Below are 23,299 nucleotides of genomic sequence, written 5' to 3'. Positions count from 1 at the left end.
TGTGCGCTTTTGCGCCTGCTTCAACCATTTTATCCCGTTTGTCAATAGAAAGAGAAAACTAAAAACTGTGTCATTAGCAGGTTGAGTTGTGAACAAAGAGGTTGTTCAAAATTAGACACGTTTGTCTTCAGTTATTAAAAAACTTCTTGGAATATTCCGACATGGAGAACTTTCAAAATACTGTGAGCAACAATACTTCCCAATCTAGCCCGAATGTTTCCGTGTCATTCGCCATCATCGGGGTAGATAATTCCCAGGAGGAAGTTGAAACATGTATGTCTACGAAATCTTAACCTCATTCAAGAGACTAATTTTTTTTTTTTTTGTTCCGCTTTTCCAATATTAGCCAATATTAGTTCTGCTAGCTCCAATACCCATGACCCTTCGAGTCCGATGCGCAAGCGCAACGACGAAAACGAGCCTTCGGAAGGGGCTTACAAGTGCCCGGTTTGTCTGGAAATCGTATGCGACCGGGAGCCATTGTTGACAAAATGTGGACACGTTTTTTGTCGCCCATGCATCGAAACCGCCATACGCTACTCTCACAAGTGCCCAAGGTGTAACATGGAACAGGACATACACGATACAATGCGCATTTATTTGTAATACTGTAATTCGATACAGTACCAATGCTCTGCTAGTCATCTGAGCCTCTTCCTGAATTTGTTTTTGTTTAGTTTTAACTTCGGAAGGAAGAATGAGGAATGAATTTGGTGTTAAATATAAGATGTTCCTGGCTTTCATTGACTTAGGATCTTTTTCCCAGATGAAAGCCGAGCACAGCTGTACGTTTTAAGGGGTTTCAGTATTATTTACAGATACAGAAACCGCTTTAACGCGAGAATGTGCTTGTGGTTAGTAGACGCGATCCTGCAGCTTGAACAGTAGCGGGTCCTTGGTGCGCAATATCAGTTCAGCAATGAGCACGGGCGGCTCCGTTGTGTCACCGACAAAGTCGATGTGGTAGTGACGCAGAACGTTGGCCACAATGGCCTTAATCTCGAGCATGGCAAACTTTTGACCAATGCAGTTGCGCGGCCCCGCAGAGAAGGGTATGTAGGCATAGGGGTTGAGCTTCTCGGCGCTTGTGACTACATCGAAGCGCTCCGGCTTGAAGCTGTTGGGCTCACTGAAGAGCTCCACGCGGCGACCCAGGTAAAGGGGTGAGATGCCGATGTTTGTGCCAGCGGGAATGCGTTTGCCATCTGATTGGAAGGTAGAGTATTCGGAAAATTATACCTTGATGTGACCATGGCCTGGGCAGGGCGTGATACTTACTTATCTCGCACTCCTCCACCACTCTGCGACTATTAAAATGCATAAATAGGTCTAAAACATGTCAATTTGAGATTAAGTCATTAGTAATGTTTCAAATCAGCGTGAAAAACATAATTTTAATATTAATTTTATTTTTTTTTTATCAAACCTTATTTTAGACACAATCAAGTTAGAGGAAGCATTTAAAGTCATTGAATCATCAATAGTGTAAAATAATGTGTCTAGGGCTGAGGAATTAGCTAGCTAGTAATGTAAAGCTAGTTAAGTAAAGATGAAGGATAGGATTATTAATATTTTTATTAGTATTATTTTCCGCGGTTTAACCACATACAGTATGCTGTATGGTTAGTGATAGGACTCACCGTCTTGTCCAATGCACCAATGTAGAAATCGTGAAGAATTGCTATTTACCACATCGAATTCAAATTCGTGATCAACATAGAATTCCCGATCCATCAAAATTAATGTTTTTTTTGCCGGAATAAAACCGTCTCAAGAAGTGGATAACGGAACTTTATCACACTGGCGCTTGATGAGGCTTATATAAAATAAACTGTTAATATGTATCAAATTTGTAGTTAGCGTGTAGTTACCATGTAAGGAAATACATTTAGGGGCTATTGTTGTTGACCGGTTTTGTTTAAACCGTTTTTCAACAAATAATTAAATAAAAAGAAAACCATAAGTTAGCCAGTTTTGTTGGCAAGTGATTCATCAATCGGATAAAATTATGAGTTTAGATCTGAGGGTCCTTGCTAACTATTACTATTTAACCGAATGACAAAAACGAAGAATATGAGGAATTTGAATATAATTCGTCAGTATTTTCACGGTATATTTTGAAATTTGTAACGTATTTTGGTATATTTCTAAGGGTCAAACGATATATAATTGTATCGATAAGTGCTCTCTCCTGTGACCAAAAAATGAGTCGTAATTTAGAATGGGCTATAAAAAAGGGTATGGACAACAGGCAATAAATCCAACGCGAATTGCACGGTTCGTACTAATTTCACCTCGTGAGTGAAGATAATATACCTTGATGACATAATTGGCTTTTGCCTCCAAGGTATATTGGGCAAAAGGGGTGGATTCTACAATCCATCAGTTGGCTTTTCTGGGCGTTTTTGCCCGTTCTTCACACCCTCTTTTTCCTCCCATTCTGTAGCAAATCCGTAGTTCCCCGTGTAGAGTTGGATGTTTACTTTTGTTTTTTTTTTCGAACCGCACGTACCGACGACGGGTCCACACTTTATTTCTCTCCAATTTGTTTTGCCGGCATTTTGGCGTAAGTGTACTGAGCAGAACTCGACTGTGTGTTTTTTGTTTTGTGCGTGCTGTTTAGTGTAAAAGTGTAAGTGACGCGCGCGCATTTTCGGACACTGTAATTTATTAATACAACCAGAGAGTTTTTTGAAACGGAACGCGTGTGTACCTATGTATAAGCACACACAATACACATTGTACCTATGTCTAGATAATGTTATCTTTTAGTTTGTTGGAAATTCTGTTGGTATTTGTTGTTTTGTTTTCGTGTTGTTGTGTTGTGCAAGTAAACGGCGCAGCAGCAATTTTTTTGAGATTTTGAATGGAGTGAGGAGAGCCAGAGCAGTGGTAGGATGGCGCGGGGCTGTGATCAGCTGAAGGTGAACCGGTTCGGTTTGTGGATACCGTTTCAAGTGCAACCCTATTGTCTTCTCTGCCTCCCCCCCTTGTTGTCCTACCCGCTGCTGAGCTTATGACGTCAGTGGAAGAACGCTAGATCGGCAGAGAGACAGAGGGTGGGAGAGTGAGAGAGGGAGTGTGAGAGGTGACTCATCCTCCCTGCCTTTTTGGAGCGCAGCCTGACGTCAGCGTGCAATTTTAGAGCACAGTCAGCGGGGACGGGACTATTTATTGTAGTTACAACCCCATCACAGTCGCGTTCCGAAATCACCAAACAACAAACAGAACGAAACCACTATATCGATGTGCCTCTTATCATTTGATGATAATGAGACATTCCTCCACCTGCTCCACACCGCACACCGCACTCCGTGCTCTTTATGCTCTCCTCTCCCCTCTCCCCTCTTCCGATAAGATAAGATATGAAATTTTTCGCACACTTCGTGTTTGTAAAGCTCTTCTTTTTTCTCTCCGTGTAGAAGAACAAAACCCATTAAGAAATAAACAATAAAAATAGCCGAAAAAGTACAAACCGGTTGCACATATAATACAAAAAAACAACAAAAACCACGTCATTTGCGGACCCTCAACGTTTCAACAGGTGAGTGTCCCATGCGGGGATTGTGGTACAAGTGGTGGGGGCCTCTAGGGCCAGCGTCGCCCCCGCAACAATGTCTTTGTTGTACTTTCACCAAAAACATGTACACATCTATTTATAAACACTCCACTTCAGGGCCCGCGAAACTGATGACTAAAGAGAAAATAGTCAATACCCTTTTCGGGTAGCTTTTTGTGTTCGAAAAGTTCTTGGAAAAGTTTTCGCCTCAAGCGCCGAGATGTGAATCATTCGAGTGCTCAAAATGGTAGTACCTAAATTAAGATACAGGCTGATTGGCTGTAAAAAATGTACCATAAGCGAACGGAGGAGACTGTGAAAATGTTCCCGAAACGGAAACTTTTTCTCCTTTCCAATGGGTGGCTTCTACTCATCTGAAAGATCGGATTACGGCTTCGAGCGTACGGGGCTCGGGGCTCGGGGCTGTATCGTAGACAATTGTTCGGTGCATTTGAATTTATATATTTCGAGACAGAGACGGGGACAAGGCTGTATAACGATATTGACCTCCATTAAGCTGAGCCAAAAACGATTACCCTTTATGACTGTCTCGTTCTCCACCGCTCTGCGTCTCTCCCCCTCTCCCTGTGCAGTTTTATTACTTGAATTTCGTTGATAACTATTCTGTTTTGGGTTCTCTATGTGCGCTCTCAAATAATCCAAGTCCATTTCCGTTTACCCTCCGGACTACTACCCTGGAAAACGGGCGTCAAGGCATATTGGTTCGATGTACTACAAGTCCGTCAAATCTCTATAGAACGTGCTGTTCCCTCGACCGAAACAAATCCATTGCCAAAGAAACCTTTGATTTGTCAGTCAATCGTTCGGCTTTCCTTGTGGAGTTCACAATTCCTTTTCAATCTATTAAGACTACAAAAAAAATACAGTAAACCGTAACAAACGTACTGTAAACGTAGTGAATCTGAAAAGACCGTAACAAGATGAAACTGGAATACCACCCGGACCTGGCCGTGTCCCGGTTCTCTCGATTCTCCGCTCAGGTTATTCCCGTGGTGGCCTCTTTCCAGGAACCAGCCACCCTCGAGGCTATCTTTGAGGAGGTGTACCGCAGGAATAAGGTATGTCCTGCCATTCCTCATCCACTGTTTGCACGATGTCGATCTGAATCCGCAGCCCAAGCCCGAAGACTGGCGCTTCTGGAATGGTGTGGCGGAGAAGCTCGACATGGCCGTGAAGCGTGGCTATGTCCGGGAGGAACACGGGCTCTATAGCGTGGTCCGTCCATTCCGTGATCTGCCGTCGGTGGACCACAACGGGAACTCTCGAGGCTGTTAGGAGGTGCACGGAGACCAGCTCTTCGACACCCCCTTCCCCCCTCCCCCCCGAAATCGTTCATTGTTTTATTTCTGCGTGACCTGCATTTCGGTCAACGATTGTTTTGTTTAATGTTGATGCTGTTCCAGTGCCAGGGGATATTTCAACAATTTTAACGATGCCAAAAACATTTGCCCAGCCAAATTGTATACAAAAAAGCACCCAAACGAAGTCCCATAGCGAAAAACAGATACACAAACACAGAAACACACACACACACAGCTGTGAGAGAGAGAGGGAGAGACAGCGAGAGCAACAGCGAGAGCAGCAGCGATAGCGAGAGCGAGAGAGATACAAATAGAGGTCTAAAAATGATCTCATTCTCAGGGTCTACCAGTATGCAGAAATTTCGGCCATACAAAAACTTTTGGTTTTCAATTTCCAGTTCTCGAGTTGAGGCAACAAAATTTTGACAGCAAACATTCGAAATTTATTTGTAACATATTTTGGCAACAATCGAAATTTATTCCGTGCAAAATTTGATTAAAATGTAGAGAAAAATTTCGATTAAAAATATAATGAAATTTGATGTATCTGGGAAGTCTATCCATAAGGAAGGATGGAATGGGATGGTATGGGATGGTATGGGATGCTGCCAATTAATGAAGGAGCTTTGGGTACCATTCGCAGAGCAAAATGTATGAACAAATCTGCCATATTTCAATGAAATATACGGTTTTTCCACCCAAGAACAGAATTCAGTTGGATTTATATAAAATATGTATATTTAATTAGCTGGAAACGTGTATGTATATTCAATATATAAACATTAAATATACTATTTAAAGACGCTGGAAAGTCAATTAATTATAATACAGCTAAACCTTTAAGATTTTTGTACAAAAGAACTCTTTAAAGAGTTAATAAACCTGAAAACATTAATTTAATTAACATATTTTTAGAGATATGTAAACAGCAGAGCTGAAGGCCCCTAGTAGCTAGTGATCGAATAGTTTATTATTCTCATGGATAGTATGGAAGATATCTCAAGTTCTGCAACTTGGAGCACATCTATTGGGCACTTCTCCGCGGTAGAACTTCTCTATAAGAAAGGGAAGTTCTATTCTATTCATGCATTCCATGCTATCCCTAGAGATTCGCCTCCATTGAAATTTTACCTCTTTTTTCTCTGGGTATAATCGGGAGCCGTTTCAAATGGTTTCGAGTGGAGAACTCCTGCCAGAGTGGAGATCTCCATTGTTTTGCTCTCCATATTTTGGCGAGTGTTTGCTCGACACCTTTTCCCCGAAGGCGGGAGACGGGGCTACGCTAATCGGAGATCGGATCGGATCGAATCGAATCGGTTCATTCAACCTTTGAAGAAGATACTCGTGCTCGTGTCCGTAACACCCGTTGCTTTGTCCAACATCTGTCTATGGCTCTGGGGGGGACTCTGGGGGGCCTTTGGGAGGCCTCTGGGGGTGCTCTGAGGGGCTCTGGCGGGCTCTAGGGTGCTCTCGGGTGCTCTCTGGGGTTCTCTGAGGGGCTCTACTGCCTCTACTGCCTCTCTGCATTTAAAAGTACTCGTAATTTCCATTCGGTTTTTTTTTTCTCTAGATTTGATTTGTTTTCGCACTTTGCCTCTTTGGGGCATTGGAGCGACTCCCTAGATTGAGGCGGGAAATGGGGCGTTGCTGTAAATTGATATGATGTCTGAGAAGGGGGACGAGGGGAACGAGGGGCACGAGCGGGGGAATGGGAGCCCAGAGCTAGCCTCATTCACGAGTACACTCAATGCGATAATCAAATGATATTTGAGATGTGAGTGGGGCACACATGCCCTGCCCCCGCCCCCCTACCCTCGCCCCCCTACCCTCGCCCCCCTTGAGTGTGTGTGGGGCAGCGGCATATTTGAAAGTTGTATTTGTAATACGAGCCTAGAGGGGATGAGGGGAATGGAGACGCCGCTTTGGCATTGGTTTTGGGCAAAAGCTGCCTACATTTTGGCTGCTTTTTGGGGCACAGGGATGGGCTATGGATGGGCTTTGAATCGGGTATGGATGGGCTAGGAATCGGCTTTGAATCGGCCATAAATCGGCTATGGATCGGACATGGATGGGCTTTGAATCGGCTATGAATCCGCTATGGATCGGCTATGGATGGGCTATGGATGGGCTAGAAATCAGCTATGGATCGGCTATGGATGGGCTATGGATGGGCTATGGATGGGCTAGAAATTGGCTATGGATAGGCTATGGATGGGCTTTGAATCGGGTATGGATGGGCTAGGAATCGGCTTTGAATCGGCCATAAATCGGCTATGGATCGGACATGGATGGGCTTTGAATCGGCTATGAATCCGCTATGGATCGGCTATGGATGGGCTATGGATGGGCTAGAAATCAGCTATGGATCGGCTATGGATGGGCTATGGATGGGCTATGGATGGGCTAGAAATTGGCTATGGATAGGCTATGGATGGGCCATGGATGGGCTATGGATCGGCTATGGATGGGCTATGGATGGGCTTGGAATCGGCTATGGATGGGCTATGGATGGGCTTGGAATCGGCTTTGAATCTTCCATGAATCGTCTTTCGAAATGGGCCACCACACCTCTCCACAACAAACATAAGGGTTGTCCGAGCTGCGGCACTACTTATGTGCGTTATCCCCCTTCATCCCCCAGAACCGGAAGGGCTACTCCCCCACCCCCCTCCCCACCCGCTTGCCAGGCGCAATGTAGGTCACACTTTAGCCCACTCTTGAAAGAAAACCACCACTGACACAGAGAATGTAGAACCCATCTGGAAGACGGGGCCGTGTGGGGTGGCGCTGCATTCGGGGCTGTATTACGTGGCCATAAAACTGTCAAGAAACTGCTGCACAGTCGTTGTTGTTGTTGCTGCTGCTGCTGGTCTAATTTATTAAGCACCCACCCGCCCCGGCAGAGACCCCAAAGAAGCCAAGAACCACCCGCACACCCAGGCGCCCAGGCGCTAATTCCAAGAAGTTGGCAAAACAAAGAAAGCCTTTTCCTGGGAGGGGGGTATAGGAGACAGAAGCAGGGGCACTTCAGGAGAGTTCCTAGAAAGTATTCCCCAGAACGAAGCCTCGTCTTCTTTTGCCTCTTTTGGGGCAGCCTTTTTACAGGGTATCTCGCCGGCGTGGCCGGGTCCAGCCCGTGGCAAGTGCGATGTTGCGTGCATGCCTGCAATTGGACATTGGAGGGGGGAGGGGTGGGTCATCCATCCAACCCACCCACGCCTTGGAGGGGGTATATTGATCCACAGAGCTAATTGATCAACCGCTTCAATCAGCAGGCGGCAGGCGGCAGGGGGAGAGGGAGGGGCACCACAGATGACGCATGCCACTTGTGACGAAACTTCGGTGCCACAACAGAAGTGAATGTTGCATCAGTCGTCGTCAAGAGGAAGACACATCGCCCACACGACACCCCAGCCCCAGCCACAGCCCCATGCTCCTCCTCCTCCGCCTCCTCCGCCTCCTCCTCCTCCTCATGGACTCAAAGGTGTCCCACTAAAGCGATGGATCGCCTCTACACACACGCACTTGCGAGTGTATCTATGTGGATTGTGTGTCTCGAGAGTATAAATATTTTCCCCCGATTTGCGCAAGAATCTGGCCACAAACGAGGCAGCAGCCAGATCCAGACACAACGACGACGCATGCGGCAGGCGAGATTTCAAATCTAGTTCCCCCCCCCCCCCCCCCACGCTCCCTCCCTCCCTCCCTCCCGGCCAAAGCTTAGATTGTACTTTTTCGAAGGTCAGGCGCCGCTGCTCTCACGAGTTTCCCCCCCCCGCCCACCGAACTTGTTTCACGATTAAAATAATCACAAAATGCCGCAAACATTGCGTCAGAGTCTGGGTGGGACGGTGACGTCATCCGCAGTTTGATAGCCAATTCTCGATGAGACCGGGACCCCAGACCCCAGAGCCCAGACCTCGGACCCCAGCCGAGGGTCTCTCTGGGCCGCCAATTAAAAACATTCCTTGGGGGGGGGGCTTTTCTGCCATTCAAATATGCAAATTACGATTCACTTATTATTATATTTCATTTTTGCAGCCAAAGTTCAAGGAAAAATCTAGGCGACTATTGATTCCAATGGATCGATGCCTTGCCATTTGATGGGGAATTCTGTAACGATTTTGAGGCCAGAAGAAACACCAGTTCTTAGAATATATTCAGGGGAATGAGAATTCAATTGGTCAAGTGGAAAATAGTTGTTGTAATCCAGCGGATCTTTACCATAGAAATCGGCAAAGAAAACCATATTTTCCATAGCTGTTGATCTTTAAATTTCCTTAATCTTTACCCAAATTCGGAATCGTAAATTATGAGGCAGCCGTAGAGCTGCCTCCAAAATGAAAGCATAATCAAATGCTTGCAAATTGTTTTGTAAACAAATGAAAAGTAAATTCACTGTTCCAAGAACGAAACACCGAAAGACCGCAGAGGGAGGAGCGCTGGAGGGCATGGGGTGTGGAGAAATAATCGTAATTTTGGACCGGCCTTGGCATCATAATGGAGCTGATTCGTAACAATATGATGAAAGTGTCCAGAGATGTTCGGGGGTCTATTAATATATGGCCAGAAACTCAACAGATGCGACACGATCGCCTCTTCTCCGTCCCGCCCAGAGTTGATTGGTAATTAATGAAACACTCAATCGGCAAAGCCATATGCCCATGCCCTCTGCCTTATTTGTGAGTCAGGGAATTGCTTATTTGTCTGTCGTACTCGTACTCGTACTCGTATATCGGTTCAATAGTTTTTCAACTTTGAGTCACGTTCCGTTTCGCCTCGGATCACCTCCGGACGTCCCGACCACACCCCCGGCTCCCCGCCCGGTTTCGCCGGTTTCTTGGGGCTAATTACAGCCGTGCAATCCATCCGTACGTTCCAAAAGGTACACAAAATTAACACAAATTATGCGGTAATTAGCGGTTGTTACTTTTTGTAGATAAACCACATAGATTATGTGTCCAGCACTCGTTTGCTCATTTACTTTCATGAACAACGAGTATACAATGTAAATTCGACGGTTTTTCGTTGTTTGCCATTCCCCCAATTACCGATTCTCCATTTGCATGCGAAACGAAACCGGAAAGTGGGGTAAGCGTCACCAAACAGTGTTGCAAAACGTGTCATTTTGGTGGTTACACAACACTGAAGGTCTCTTGGTCGTAGTTTTCGGTTGGAAGATGTAGCCTTGTTTGCCGTTTCCATTTTGCATTAGCTTGATGAAAGAGTGTTGTCAAACGTGTCATTTTGGTGGTTACACAACACTGAAGGTCTCTTGGTTGTACTTTCCAGTTGGAATATATTTTCGTTTTACTTTGCTGCTTCACTAGACAGTGTTTGGATGTTATACAACACTGAATATCTCTGAGGCATACTTTACTATAGAAAATAATCTTTTTGCATGGAAGTGCTGCTTTAGTATTGTTATACAACACTGAAGATCTCTAACTATCGTTGTTGCTGGAAGATTGCTCGTTTTGCTTGCCACATGCCACCACCACTTCGCCTCACTTCCCACTCTCGCAACAGGAAACCGCAAGTATTGGTTATCTACAGTGCATGCCATGAGTATGCCTCCCCGTACTGCCTGTACGATTGGGGTCACAGTTATAGAAATGTGGCAAAGTTTCTACGATGCCTACGTGCCTCCAATTCGAATGTGCTTCGAACCACTTTTATCGCTGGAAGTTGGCTTTCCTATAGAGTGCTATCGAACATCGCAAGGGCTCTGTATCTTTCCTGACGAGGGTGGGCACTCCATAGCTCTGGCCCTCTGTACACTGCTCAAAGATATAGCTTCTCAGATCCTTCCCTATGCAAAAATCTCCCTACCCTTCCTACATCCAAAGGAGCCAAAGGTTTCCTTTCATGGCCCTCATGGAAGCAGGGACTGTGGCTTATACGAGTGTGTATTTGTTGTTCCGATAAGCCTTTCCTCTGGAGCTTTTTCTTTAACTATTTCCCCACCAAAAACTATCTTTCGATTGCTTTTAAATCTCCAAATTATCCGTCTCATCTCCAGTGTCCATTTCACTTATGGCAACTTGAGTGTTTGCTATTCGTGTGGCCGCTGTTGTGCGCATGAGGCATGAGGGCGGTCTGTGGCCTGTCTGTGGGCAGGGTCTCCCTGTTCGCCCACTTTTCTGGCTCTCAGACCCGCAATGCATTAAATTCGAGTGCAAAAAAAGAGTTCTTTAAAGAGAGATTCAAAGTGTGGGCTGCTGAAACGATGCTGGATGGTGGTACTCTCCTCGCCCCTCGCCGCTCGCCCCGCTCCACCATATTGATCCCCTTTTAGCGCCTCTTTGCCTCCACAGTTTCCTGCTCTTTCCTCTGGACACGTGACTGGGGCTCTGTCAAGCATAAAATGTTTTCGCTGCTGGCAGCCAAACCCCTTTTTCCCTGCCCTCTGAACAGCCATCCATTCGACCTCTGGGAGTTACGCATCGCCAGGCACTGGCCAGAGGGATGGGATCTCCGAGTGGCCCCAAAAGATCGCCCAACTATAGGAAAACTCCCCAAAACGGGTGAGCGGAAGTGAAGAAAATGCACTTTCGAAAGGGGTACGGTACCCAGGGGCGGGACTGTACTCCATGTGCCTTTTTTTTGTTTTTAATTGAAATCGCAGACCAGACGGCAAATAATTTCCGGCTCATGAAATTCGAGTGCTGCTGCTGCTGCACCCTTGACACACGAAAAGAAGGGGTTAAGGGGGGGTTGAATGGGTTAAGGGGGGCTTGGTTGTGAAGAATCTCTTTAATCTAATTAAGAATCAAGTTTCGGAAACTCTTCGTCAGCGACTGTGACTGTCAGACTGCCAGTGAGGGTCTGACAAGCACTGGGTTTGGTTTAAAGGGGAATTACCAGAAAATTCAGGCACAAAGTACACATATCTCTAGGATGCCCATCTCTCATTTGCATCCCAACTATTGAACAGTAGACATTCGCAAAAGCCGACACTTGTGGTTGAAGTAGAGACCCCGCCTTTTTAGCCCTACAATCATCTTTGAACACCATGGAAGAGGGCAGTAAATACGTACAGAATCGTATAGGAATATACAAAAAGGCAATTCCTCCAGCGGAATGGAAGTACAGCAGGTGCTCAACCATTTCTAGAGAAAATAAGGGACTTTATTCAGCCTCCACAGACCTGATCCCTTTCAATCCTTAAACCTGCTTCCTGAGTCCTGTAAGCCCTGTAAGCCCTTCTACAATCGAAATGCAATACATTTGAACCAGATATAGCCTTCGATAGATCACAGATCAAGGAGGGGTCCTGCTTTTGGAATAGATGGATGGATCCATTCAACAGTTTTGCTCGAGAGAAGGACTCTTAAAGCACCCTTGAGGCACACCCCTGTGGCGTGTGGCATGTGGTATGTGGCATGTGGCATTCTCGAATGGTGGAGAGAAAAATGTAAATTTCATTTCCTTGGAATTTTGTTGGTTGCATTTCCCTTTGCCTTTTGCCCGGTTCATTCGCCTTTTCCCTGGGGGGAACCCCCTACCCCTTCGCTATGCAAATATGCGGACACAAGCCACCCCCAACGCCCCAGTGGGTGGTGGGTGGGGGTGTCTCTCGGTTTCTGTTGTCCCCGTGAGAGTTCAAAAAACTCTTTTTGCGGCTGGTCTTTGGCCGGAAGTTGACTTTTGGCTTTAATTGCGGGGAAAACTTTCGAGCAGGACCCGGCCAGGCGTCTGGCGTGCACCCCTGTGGTGGGGAGGGGGGGAGGGGGTGCAGCGTGCTACCAAGTTTTCCTATTGATTTTCCCTCTTGCGTTTCTTCGTTTGTTTTGGTCTCGTTTTATCGGTCTGTTTTGCAGGTGGAAAGCGAGTCACTGGGTCGCATTTTCCCCAGCAGGTGCGCGGGGGTGGGTCGGGGTCTGGGGGGTGGGGGGGTTTGGGGGGGATGTATGACACCAATTAGTTATGAATTCTAATTTTGTTTGGCTTATTGCCAGAGCCACGAAACAAGAGACAACGTCAGAGGGCCTCCCGTCCCAGGAGACGAGGGGGGAGGCAACATTTGAGCCACGGGGATATGGAAATGCGAGTGCCTGGCCTAAAATTACACTGCCAGGCACAGTGGCGAGTCTTTCCGAGGGATAAAGGCATACACACCAAAAAAGAAAGGAGGAGGACTTTAAAGATAGGGTTTCCAAAGGGCTGCAAGGGGTTTCCAATGGCCGACAGAAGTGTTTCCCTTGTATATCCCACCATCTATTAGATCTAAGAGTTGGCAGCCCCCGAAAACAAGGAAAAACCCATGACATGCACGCTCCACTGTACCTGTACCTGTACCCGTGCCCCTCTGTGCCCCTCTGTACCCCTCTGTGCCCCTCTGTTGTACCTTTGCTGACAGTCAACAACTTTTGCTTTTCTTTTGGCAGCAATCAACATCATCAAGTTTTTTCGGGCCCAAGGACATCCCATCGCCCATATAGACGGTCGGATCTGAGGAGAGAGAGAGAGGGAATCGAGCTTGGAATCGGAGACGTAGACGGAACCGTAAAAATATGTCAGACCGGAGAACTCACACACAGATGGGGCCGCCGCCGCCGCCCCCCAAGCCAAACAAATCGCAGACATCGAATGGAGGCAACGGCAACGGCAACGGCAACGGCAGCGCCAATGGGGTCCTGCCGAATGGCAACAGCAACAGCAACAACAGTTATAGCAGCAATAACAGTAACAACAAATGGCAGCACGGCAATAAAAGTGTCGCAGCCCCGCTGGCTGGCGGAGGCGCCACAGCAGGCGAACAGACAGAGAGCCAGAACACGAGCGCCTCTCGGAGGAGCCAGACACCGCCGCGGACAGAGCAGGTCGTGATGACGCCCCGAGGCAAGACAGCCAACAGCACGGTGATCCTCATCGAGAGGAAGCTGGTGGACGAGATCAACGACCGGGTGCACGTGGCCGGCGGCGATCACACGGGCATCATCATCAACAAGGACACGGTCGCCGGGCAGAAGAGCGCCAGCAAGGCGGCCGCCCTCTCGCTGGAGTTTCGGGTGTTCCTCGTCAGCGCCAATACGGGCAAGCACTCGCAGGAGTCGCGCACGCTGCGCTTTTGGTTCCGCGATTGGCTGACCAACGACGAGAAGCAGGCCCACATTGCCCAGGACTTCTTCAAGGAGCTCGTCAGTCCGCAGGACTTTCCCAGAGGTACAGTTTCGGGGCGTTTTCGCTAGTGATGATTGACTTATCGCCCGCTCTCTTGCAGACTATGTGGGCTTCATCAAGAAGATCATGAAGCTGATGCAGCACGGCTACTCGGAGATCCAGTCGATCGAGATCGAGCTGCGGATCCTGGAGCAGACATCGGCCCCGCCATCGCGTCCGCGTAAGTACAGCCTGCTCTGAAGCAGAGAGACCTGTTTTGTCGTCATCTCCTGTTAATCTTTGATTTGATTCGATTCGATTCGACTCGATTGGGGTCATCCCCGTTCCTGGGGAAGCAGCTCGGGATGGTTACATCATCTACTGCTACGGCGATTGCAATCGCAAGTTCGAGGAGGCGCTGCTGGCGCAGAGGAAAACAGGTGATGGCGGCGATCTGATGAAGGCCATTTGGCTGGACATGTACACGGATCAGCTGAGTGCCAGGCGGAAGTGATTGCCGCACTTCCGGTCCTCCCGCAACTAATCATCTAATCCGCGTGTCGTTTCCGTGGTGTCTGCCGCTTACCCCCCTTCCGTCCACTACTATTTCTCAATATCTCTCTCTCTCTTTTTCCACTCGTTGTTGTTTGTTCTGTTCTGTTTTGTTCGTTCCGTTTTTTCGTACTAAATGCACGCTCTAAAACCAACACTACAACAAAATCCAAAAGCACTGAAAATATAAATAAATGTTAAAGCGAATTTAAACAAATATAATAAATACTGCTTAAACCAGTGGCTTGGCAACTGTACAACCTCTTCGGATCAAGCAGCTGTACGTGTATTTTGAAACTTTAGCAACTGCAGCTTACTACTGAGAAAACTACTTGCCAAAGCTCGAACAACTGTGGGCAGGTGAACTGCTTGCCAAAGCTACCAGAACTGTAGTTGGCGGTCTTTCAGTCATCGTAAAACCCAATGCCAAAGCTTCTGAACTGCAACTGCAATCAAGACGCCCACAACTGTGTTTACTGTATTTCCTAATTAGTAGCTACATATGTGTATGCTGAACTGCTTGATGCATTGATTTTGAAACTGTTGTGGTAGGCTGCTCAAAAAACAGTAAAGTGACTACCACCAAACTGTGCTGACTCTCAAACGTCGGCCGAGCCACGTGCTGCTGTCCTTGCTGCTTGCAAGGAGCGCTTCCCAAACTATGCCTATGTTGAACTGCTTGCTCCTCAAACGCTACCCTGGCGCCCTGTGCTGCTCCAACTGCAGACGTTGCAGGTCGTTGCCTTTTGCAACCAGGAATCAGTGTCCATTGCGCATTGCGTCCCTCTGGGGCCCTCCCTCCCACTCCTCCGCCGACCCAAATGACACGTTGAGAGACCAATTTGTCTGCAGACAGCAATTAAAATACGCTGCTTGGGCATTTTAATCGTCTCTCGACAAACGAAACCGCTCGGAAACACCCCCAGTGCCGTCCTCGTCTCTGTGCTAACCACCTGACCACACCCACTGCCTAACCAGCCCACCAGCCACGCCCACCTGCTAACTTTGTTGCATCGTTCACGGCCCCTGCAGCGATATGAAAATGCTCGTATAACCCCCGCAGCCAGGCGCCTTAGCTCCTCCAGCTCTGACTGTATCTGATCCTGTACTGATGGTGGTCTCTCTCTCCCTCTCTTTGGCAGTTTCTCTGGAGGAATCGCAGTTCGAATCTCCGCCGCTGACACAGGAGAAGGTGCTCGAGCTGATCGAGCAGGCCTATCCCAATCCCGTTTCGCCCGAGGACCTGGCCAAGTGAGTGTGGCTCGCATCCATCAGCCAGTGGAGCTTTCAACTAAAATCGCATGTCATTTGTTTTCGCAGGGACTACGGATGGAGCGAGCAGGACGTACTGCTGGTCATACAGTCGCTGCAGGAGCGGGGCCTGATCAAGTCGATGGAGTACAATGCCTACACCCGCATCCATCACGAGGACAAGGAGATCAAGGTGGTGAAACAGATGCCGACGATAGCCTCCAACAAGCAGCCGACGATTGCCATCATCACGGCGCAGTACTGCGAGAAGCTGGCGGTGGACGCGATGCTCGAGAACAAGGAGACCTTCGTTCGCTACACCACAGTCGGTAGGTGGAGGGGCCATTAGTCGATTGTGGACGATAGACTGCTGGCAAACGTTCTGTACTTCCTCCATCCTCAAGCTCCTCACTAATAATATCTCAACTCTCTCTCTCTCTTTTTCTCTCTCTTTGTCGCTCCTCCCCCCCTCTCTTAATCGTATCCTAACCACGACTCGGGTGGCAACCCCATCGCCATGAAACTATTACGCAACAACAATTATTGAATGAATTTGCATAAAATTATTGCTTGTTTTTGCTTGCCCGGCGACTGCGCGACACACGAATACCACAAAACATTAACCTCCCCCACTCTGCCACACCCCATTCGAATGTGCCTACCACCCGTAACAGATTCCGATCCCAATCTAACGAACACCCTAAGAAAATCAAAAAAGAAACGAAGATTTGGTAAGCCATACACGAGTCCAAACATCTCCAATATCCAATATCTATGTACGTCCACATCCACATCTAAAACTGCTGCACACAAATCGAGGCCAAGATTTGACTGCAAAAATAACATAATATAAGAAACACTTGTATGGGATAGGGGCATTATATTGTACATATATGTATGAGCTTGCAATAATTGTCAAACTCGGGGGAAACCTTCCTGCCGCCATTCGAGGAGGGCCTGGCCTGTTGCAGATCAACTTTCAAAATTTTCCTCGGATATGCTTCGTTCTGTGTTCTGTTTGTTTCCATGTTTTCGTGAGTTTTTTTACTGTTTGTTTTGTGTTGTTATGGTAAAGGATTGTCCAGGGAGGGACTAATGTTTGTGTTTGTATCATTTTGGGGGATTGATTACGCACCAGTCACGCACTCTGTTCCATCACCCTGTACAAAATCCGAGCACCCATGTTCCATGTTGATATGTGTGTTAAGTACCCCCCTAGCACCCACGCCAATGAATCCAGGAATGAATGATTGACTGAGTTTTGTTCTTCCATTCTCCTTTCCGTCTCTGCGCAGGTGAATCGAATGTCTATACCTTGGGCAACATTGGGGCACACCGGATAGTGAGCACAAAGCTACCGTCGGTTGGCAGCACCAGGGAGGCGATGACTGCCACGGGCAACACGACCACACGGCTCCTGGGCACATTCCAAAAGGTGGACTTTGTCTTCATAGTGGGCGTCGCCGGCGGTGTGCCGCACTACACCGACTACAAGAAGCATGTGAGGCTGGGCGATGTGGTCATCTCGTACGTGGACAAACAGCGGGCACTCCTAAGCAACAGGTACGTGTCTGGGTCTGAGTCTTAGTCCGAGTCCGAATTCGATTCAATCATTCAATTACAGCAAGGAGAAGCCGTATGTGTATTTGTACAAGAGCGGCGAGGATGTGAAGACCTATTTTCCGATCAACGACTCACTGCAGCAGATCGCCGAGAGTCTGCAGGCAAACATGGAGCTGAAGCGTCCTTGGGAGAGCTATCTGGGTCAGGCCCAGCAGACGCTCGCCCAGAAGACGGAGAGCGACTTCGGGCGGCCGGACCCCAAGACGGACAAGCTCTTCATGAACATCGGCAACAACGAGGTCATCGAGGTGGCCCATCCCATTGCCGCCGACGAGGTGAACGGTGTGCCCCGCCTGCGGCTGCATCTCGGTCCGATTGGCTCTGGCCGGGATCTCGTCCGCAGCGACGATCTGCGCACCCAGTTTGCTCGCAAGTACGGCCTCCTGGCCACCGATGTGGAGATGAGCAGCGTCCTTGACAGCATTATCGGCAATTGCCGCGAGAGCTTCATTCTGGTCAAGGGCATCTCCGACTACAAGGACGGCATGTCCACCCGCAAGTGGCAGAACTTTGCCGCCCTTTCGGCAGCGGCGGTCGTCAAGTCGGTCATCTGTGGCATGGATGCGCCCACCAATGTCTGAGCGGTGGCATCTCATCTACACCTTCATCCACTTCAGTTCAGTTCAGTTCAGACCAGTCCAAGCCGGCCCTCACTTCCCATGCCTGTGCTTGTATTTCATTATTTACCCAACGGCCGACACGGAAATGGAAGCGAAAGAGGGGGTTTTTTGGGAAATGGGCTGGAGGGAGGACTTCACCTGGTAAACCAAAATGTATGGCAATCGTGGGATGCGTGCACGATTGCATTACGATTATAATATGTATGTTTGAGTAATATTGTATGTATTAAATAATTTCTTGTTATTTATTTTGTTATAACTTTTGTACTACAAAAACAATTTAATTTACACACACCCACACACACACACATATGACGTATATACATCTATTTTATGTATATGCAACATTAAATAAATATTGCAAACGCTTGCAACAACGAAAAACAGAGAAGTTTGTAGCATCCCAAGAGTTTAAACTGAAGAACTACCTTTTCGCTCATTCACTTTCAAATGATTTATATTTGGCGCGCACCACTCGTATCCAGTCGATAGTATTGATAACCGAACTTGAATCGGGTAACTTGAATCTTGACAACTGCACCAGTGTAGAAACCGTGTAGAAACACCACTTAGAGCCATGTCCCTGGCCATATCGAATACTAATTCGTGATCAACATCGAATTCCTGATCTTTAACCATCAAAATCTCAATTTTTTCAAAAATCTCGGAAAATAACGGCATGTCAAAGAGAGGATAACGGAGGTTTTTCCCACTGGCGCCTCATGGGGCTTATATGAAAAAAAAAAAAACGGGCGAACATGTTTGAAACGTTCACATTTTCCCATCAGGTGTCGCCTTTAGTAAATACATTGTTGTCCCTAAACCTTATTTTATAAACAATCCAATAAAGACAAGAACTTAAAGTTGAACAGTCTTGTAGGAAATTGATTTAATAATCGAAAAAAATTATACATTTGGATCTGAGGGTATTAGCTAGCTAGTAATATTCCATGGAATATCAAAATCGAGGAATATGTATAATGGAACTTGAAATCGTCAAAATATTTACGGTATATTTTCAAAATGATACGGCATATTTTGGTATATTTTTGAGGGTCGGACGGTATATTTTAACGATAAATCTACGGTCACACTGGTCAAAAGTCAAAGTGAAAAAGAAAAATAAATAAATATATTATAGTAAACAAACTATACCAGATTAAAAGTAAATTCTACGTTAATTTTTACTTTCTCTCGAATCCTTGCCATTATATAGAAGTACCTCATCCAGGCGCAACAAATTAAGTACGTATTGGGATATCATGATAGTAGAGTGTGACACAGTGACCATTCCATTTTCATTGCCAATGATTTTTACGCATTTGCAGTAGCTTATGATATAATAATGTCGCGTACACTGATTCGCACACTCGAAACTGTGGGCCGCATCTGGCATGTTCCGACAACAGCCCGCATCCGCGGCCGGACTGGGTTATTCAGCGCAGATATTCCAATGGCAGCCATGATAAGCGCAGTAAACTACTCAAAGCGCGGATCCCCTTCGGACGCAGGCAGTCCGTTTAAGATTGTGACCAGGACTCGCGAGCTCGCCGACGACGATCTCAACAGCATTGAGTCCGAGCTGAACTGGGAGTTGACTGCCTCAAAGAGCAATCGCTTCTACTTGCCAAATGGCTTTGGCCCAGCCTGGCAGGGCTATAATTCCACCATTGATCTGATGGCTCCACTCTCGGAGATAGTGAATTTCAACAAAGAGGAAAATAAGGACAAGTCGAGCCTTGAGATCTCCTGCTGCCAGTGTCCCATGCTGATACGTGACACCCTCATCGAACTGTTCCCAGTGCGCGCTGTTGCAAGCAAGGATACGGCCATTACGTTGCTCACCTTGAGCTATGATGGTGACATCGAAACAGGCGCCACCAAGGTAGAGCTGTTCAAACGAATACATTTTTTTTGCGATTCACTAATCCTTTTACTCATCCTTTCAAGTTTGTGCTGGCCGCCAGAGACATCAGCGATCGCCTCTTATCGATGGGCTTCTGGTCGGACTTCCTAAATCCGTTCAGTGGACGACCCTACTTTATGCCCAAAGAGGATGCCATGTTGTACAAGCAGGATTCGCGCTTCCGCGGGCTGAATATGAGTCTGACCATCAAAAACCATTGCATGGTGATTGCTGCCAAGGAGGACGACAATACCCACTTCTCAGGGACTATTTACTGTACTGCGCCAAGCAACTACGATATCCTAGTGAAGATTCTGTCGCCCAACGACGACCAGCTGAACTATAACAGGCTCTTTTAACGGAAGACCGCTCAGTACAATTATCTGCCCACCACATTAGAGGAGAGGAGTGGCATGGAGGCTGCTAAATTACGAAGAAAAAGCCTATTTGTGATTAGAACTGTGGTAACTGGTTAGATTATTAACTTCGACTTTGTATATGGCTTACATAGACAGACGACTTGTTATATACTGCGAGAATATACATTATAAGATTGTTTTGTTCCTACTATCTAATGGCCATTTGATTACAATGCCTCTCGATCTCCTTTAGCCGATTGATCAGCGAATGTAGCTCCTCGGCGTTGCACACGAACTCCACAATTGTGATCCGTTCGCCGCTGCTTTGCTGAAACCGGCCAAGATTAATGCAAAACTGGGCAACGCCTGTGCTGGTGGCGGACGTGGAGGACTTTACATCGCACACAATCCGCCACTGGACATCGGTGATGTGGGGAAAATTGTGTCCGACTTGCAGTTGACGCAGCACCAGATCCTTCCGATTGTCCTCGTAGACGCGTGTCAACTCATCCACGGCACTGCTGTGAACCGCGAGACCCTCCAATTGATGGCGGAGTGTCAGTCCATCCCAGGCATGCTTGGTGGCCAAGGCGTAGAGGGCAACGACGGCATATTCGCTTTGCTTGGCGCTGGCAGCATTGTTGGCATAGATTTCAGGCACCGGTGCAATGGCTTTACGGAATGGGAATAGGGATATGCATTAGCTTTAGATCACTTCCAAGAAGATATAGCGGGTATTGTAGTCTTTCTCACTTGCGTCCGGGTGAAGGGTCAACTTGAGGGAATTCGCAATGAGAATCTTTGTGATGGGGGGCGTCAGAATCGTGCCCAGGTTTTTAAGGCCCGCCACCACAGTAGCCGAGATTAAGTTACTGGCATCTGTGTCCGCCTCCACTGCCGGGCAACTCGCTGCAGCCGTAGCCATTAGTTAAGCGGCAAAATCCATTAAAATAAACAATACACAACAACAGCGATTCGCTGTGAACCAATAAAAAATCCTCCAAGCAAAAGCAAAAAATTTACTTTTACTTATGCAAATATATATATGTTCAATTATTCGGCCAGCCTTTCTGCTCTTCCACGGATTTTCGTCTTATAGTTCTTTTGTATAACGTATACTTTTTTTATTTATTTTTTTTAATTTGGTCGCTGCTCTGTTGCTGCCTCAGCAATATACCGAAACATACCGTCTCATACTGACGAATTCAAGTTCCATCATACATATTTCTCGTTTTTGATCTTCCGTGGAATATTCTCAGCTGTATAAAACATTTAGCCATGCCCACATCATTTTATACGATTCATGAATCAATTTTCCAGTTAACTGGCTTATTCTAAATACTTGCTTTTACTGGATTTCTATATAACGTTGAAAATAAAATTTTTAAAACAATACACGATTGCGCATAACAGCACAAAAGAGACCACCCACGCAAAAGAACCCACCGCAGCTAACAGAGCGGACCTGGAACCAAAAAAGCGAACCAGCTGTAGAGTCTGTAATTTCGATTTACTACAAATAAAGTACAATATTTACAACAAATCCACCTGGTGCGCTTAGATTACACTCTGTAGAAACACTCCTTGGCTCGGGACGAACAGTTGTCGTACGTCTTGAACATGACATCGCCATGAGCCGCCTGGCCTTCGGCATCTATTTGGTCTAGTTCCGATTCGGGTACACAGGCGCAATTGAAATTCTTATTACCGCGGCTATACAGCTTTCGTGGAAAGCCCGTCCAGGCTCGCTCCTTGCCATCGCCGCTCGTGTTGGTACACCACACGCGCGTTCCCTTCGCCTCAGACCATTCAATGTTGCAGCCGGGATACTTTGAGCGCAGCTCGTCCACCTCAGCCTTGGCTATTTGAGCCTGCTCCAAAAGCGCCAGGTATTTGTGGTAATACGTCGTCGGTTCGCCCTGTTCATCGTAGAAACGTCCAATCAGCTTCCCCTTGTAGATATATTCCTTCTCATAGAAATCCCTCCAATTGGCCAGGCCAAGGAGGTCGTTGGGTTTCAGGGTGAGCACATCGTCCGCAGTCTGCGGGTCGTACTCTTCAAACTCGCCGCTTATAAACGCAACAGAGGCATCGCGTCCCACAAAGAAGTTATAGCTGCAGCCGGTACCATAGTGCTTGATGCCGCGCGTCACATCGAAAACAGATCCAAGCAATGCCAGGTAGATGGGCTGTCCATCCTCGCCATTGTATTTGGAAAGTTCTGCAGACGTTAGGACCGTGGCTGTGTTTTCGTTGGCCGCTTTGAACTGGAGCGAAACCGTCTCGCCATCAGCTTTGTCCACGTAGTTAGCCGCATGTCTGTTTGCAAACTGCTTTATTTCCGTGCGATAAAGGCCAGCCAACACAGCTGCCAAAATAAAAAGAAACTGCAATTTAAATAGATATTTCACAAACCCAAACATTTTCGGTTTTTCCTTTTTTTTTGTGTTTTACCGCGCTACGTGAGTAGCGTGGGTTTATTTGGTCGCACGCCTTCTCAACGGTGGAGTTTGCCAAGTCAAAGAGCGGTCGATGTCAACGTTTTTTTTTATTTTCTTTTTTATTTGATTTTTATTTTGTCGATGAAATCTTGTTTGGGCACGGGGATAGGGATGTAAGACATATATTGATTTACATCTTGATATATAAAAAAAATATCGATGTTTTTGGGCGATGAGTCAAAGTACCAATCGGCGGCTATATACCTTTTTTGAATATTAGAGCCGAGATGTTCCAAATGCAAGAAATTGGCTGCATATATTATGTATAGTGGTGATGTTTGCTTGTTTATCGTAAATGATCACCCTGGTTGTGTTGTCCAATTCATTTTTATCAGGACTGCTATACTATCGAAATAGATAGCAATCGATGTTTGAAACCAATCAAGCGCCAAATTTGAAGACTGTTCTTTTTTTGTTGTGTCTGTTTTTTGCAAAACATTTTTTATTTGCTTTCAGTATTTAGATACAGTTTGGGTACATAGTTGTTCTATTTAATCAAAA

General features: G+C 46.8%; 6 protein-coding genes across 15 annotated transcripts; 3 read left to right on the top strand and 3 right to left on the bottom strand.

Moving 5' to 3' along the window:
- Positions 1-44: 44 nt before the first annotated feature.
- LOC6901379 (E3 ubiquitin-protein ligase RNF125-like) lies at positions 45-726 on the top strand. The gene is made up of 2 exons (XM_002134031.3): positions 45-273; positions 347-726. Exons 1-2 carry the CDS (start codon positions 162-164, stop codon positions 604-606), a joined length of 372 nt encoding a protein of 123 aa, XP_002134067.2. The 5' UTR covers positions 45-161; the 3' UTR covers positions 607-726.
- Positions 727-761: 35 nt separating this feature from the next.
- On the bottom strand, positions 762-1,749 carry LOC6901380 (cytochrome P450 4d1-like). Its single transcript, XM_002134032.3, has 3 exons — positions 1,641-1,749; positions 1,279-1,329; positions 762-1,205 (listed from the first exon to the last, which is right to left on the bottom strand). The coding sequence occupies exons 1-3, from the start codon at positions 1,732-1,734 to the stop codon at positions 856-858; spliced, it is 495 nt and encodes a 164-aa protein (XP_002134068.3). The 5' UTR covers positions 1,735-1,749; the 3' UTR covers positions 762-855.
- A 636-nt stretch (positions 1,750-2,385) lies between these two features.
- Positions 2,386-18,412, top strand: LOC4814644 (uncharacterized). Of its 9 annotated transcripts, none has more exons than XM_015186158.2 (10): positions 2,386-2,566; positions 3,423-3,544; positions 13,272-14,049; positions 14,108-14,227; positions 14,346-14,426; positions 15,681-15,789; positions 15,859-16,118; positions 16,464-16,520; positions 17,085-17,352; positions 17,414-18,412. In XM_015186158.2, the coding sequence occupies exons 3-10, from the start codon at positions 13,398-13,400 to the stop codon at positions 17,991-17,993; spliced, it is 2,127 nt and encodes a 708-aa protein (XP_015041644.2). In that variant the 5' UTR covers positions 2,386-2,566; positions 3,423-3,544; positions 13,272-13,397; the 3' UTR covers positions 17,994-18,412. The 9 variants fall into 9 exon arrangements, with proteins under 9 accessions (XP_015041644.2, XP_015041643.2, XP_001354749.4 ...); XM_015186157.2 differs by having other exon boundaries at positions 2,386-2,632; XM_033384162.1 differs by lacking the exon at positions 2,386-2,566 and adding an exon at positions 2,687-2,705.
- Positions 18,413-19,117: 705 nt separating this feature from the next.
- LOC4815163 (methylmalonic aciduria and homocystinuria type D homolog, mitochondrial) lies at positions 19,118-20,508 on the top strand. 2 transcript variants are annotated; one of them, XM_015186161.2, is made up of 3 exons: positions 19,118-19,277; positions 19,361-19,917; positions 19,983-20,508. In XM_015186161.2, exons 2-3 carry the CDS (start codon positions 19,378-19,380, stop codon positions 20,295-20,297), a joined length of 855 nt encoding a protein of 284 aa, XP_015041647.1. In that variant the 5' UTR covers positions 19,118-19,277; positions 19,361-19,377; the 3' UTR covers positions 20,298-20,508. The 2 variants fall into 2 exon arrangements, with proteins under 2 accessions (XP_015041647.1, XP_001354750.1); XM_001354714.3 differs by having other exon boundaries at positions 19,122-19,277; positions 19,364-19,917.
- Positions 20,392-21,510, bottom strand: LOC4815250 (COMM domain-containing protein 3). The gene is made up of 2 exons (XM_001354715.4): positions 21,051-21,510; positions 20,392-20,969 (listed from the first exon to the last, which is right to left on the bottom strand). Exons 1-2 carry the CDS (start codon positions 21,220-21,222, stop codon positions 20,506-20,508), a joined length of 636 nt encoding a protein of 211 aa, XP_001354751.3. The 5' UTR covers positions 21,223-21,510; the 3' UTR covers positions 20,392-20,505.
- A 276-nt stretch (positions 21,511-21,786) lies between these two features.
- On the bottom strand, positions 21,787-22,915 carry LOC4814739 (neuferricin homolog). Its single transcript, XM_001354716.4, has one exon. It carries the CDS (start codon positions 22,718-22,720, stop codon positions 21,860-21,862), a length of 861 nt encoding a protein of 286 aa, XP_001354752.2. The 5' UTR covers positions 22,721-22,915; the 3' UTR covers positions 21,787-21,859.
- Between the last annotated feature and the right edge of the window lie 384 nt (positions 22,916-23,299).

This window comes from Drosophila pseudoobscura, chromosome X (assembly GCF_009870125.1).
Source record: "Drosophila pseudoobscura strain MV-25-SWS-2005 chromosome X, UCI_Dpse_MV25, whole genome shotgun sequence".
Lineage (NCBI taxonomy): Eukaryota > Metazoa > Arthropoda > Insecta > Diptera > Drosophilidae > Drosophila > Drosophila pseudoobscura.
This window is presented reverse-complemented; position numbering and strand designations above follow the sequence as displayed.

What these genes read in the sequence shown, in the direction of transcription:
- LOC6901379 (XM_002134031.3), top strand. Translation starts at nt 162, where the DNA reads ATGGAGAACTTTCAAAATACTGTGAGCAACAATACTTCCCAATCTAGC. An exon ending in CCAGGAGGAAGTTGAAACAT is followed by an intron (nt 274 to 346) that starts GTATGTCTACGA and finishes TTCCAATATTAG; the next exon opens with CCAATATTAGTTCTGCTAGC.
- LOC6901380 (XM_002134032.3), bottom strand. Translation starts at nt 1,734, where the DNA reads ATGGATCGGGAATTCTATGTTGATCACGAATTTGAATTCGATGTGGTA. An exon ending in TTGGTGCATTGGACAAGACG is followed by an intron (nt 1,330 to 1,640) that starts GTGAGTCCTATC and finishes GACATGTTTTAG; the next exon opens with ACCTATTTATGCATTTTAAT. An exon ending in GGTGGAGGAGTGCGAGATAA is followed by an intron (nt 1,206 to 1,278) that starts GTAAGTATCACG and finishes CCTTCCAATCAG; the next exon opens with ATGGCAAACGCATTCCCGCT.
- LOC4814644 (XM_001354713.4), top strand. Translation starts at nt 13,398, where the DNA reads ATGTCAGACCGGAGAACTCACACACAGATGGGGCCGCCGCCGCCGCCC. An exon ending in TCGCCCGAGGACCTGGCCAA is followed by an intron (nt 15,790 to 15,858) that starts GTGAGTGTGGCT and finishes TTGTTTTCGCAG; the next exon opens with GGACTACGGATGGAGCGAGC. An exon ending in CGTTCGCTACACCACAGTCG is followed by an intron (nt 16,119 to 16,463) that starts GTAGGTGGAGGG and finishes CACCCGTAACAG; the next exon opens with ATTCCGATCCCAATCTAACG.
- LOC4815163 (XM_015186161.2), top strand. Translation starts at nt 19,378, where the DNA reads ATGTCGCGTACACTGATTCGCACACTCGAAACTGTGGGCCGCATCTGG. An exon ending in TCGAAACAGGCGCCACCAAG is followed by an intron (nt 19,918 to 19,982) that starts GTAGAGCTGTTC and finishes CATCCTTTCAAG; the next exon opens with TTTGTGCTGGCCGCCAGAGA.
- LOC4815250 (XM_001354715.4), bottom strand. Translation starts at nt 21,222, where the DNA reads ATGGCTACGGCTGCAGCGAGTTGCCCGGCAGTGGAGGCGGACACAGAT. An exon ending in GACCCTTCACCCGGACGCAA is followed by an intron (nt 20,970 to 21,050) that starts GTGAGAAAGACT and finishes CATTCCGTAAAG; the next exon opens with CCATTGCACCGGTGCCTGAA.
- LOC4814739 (XM_001354716.4), bottom strand. Translation starts at nt 22,720, where the DNA reads ATGTTTGGGTTTGTGAAATATCTATTTAAATTGCAGTTTCTTTTTATT.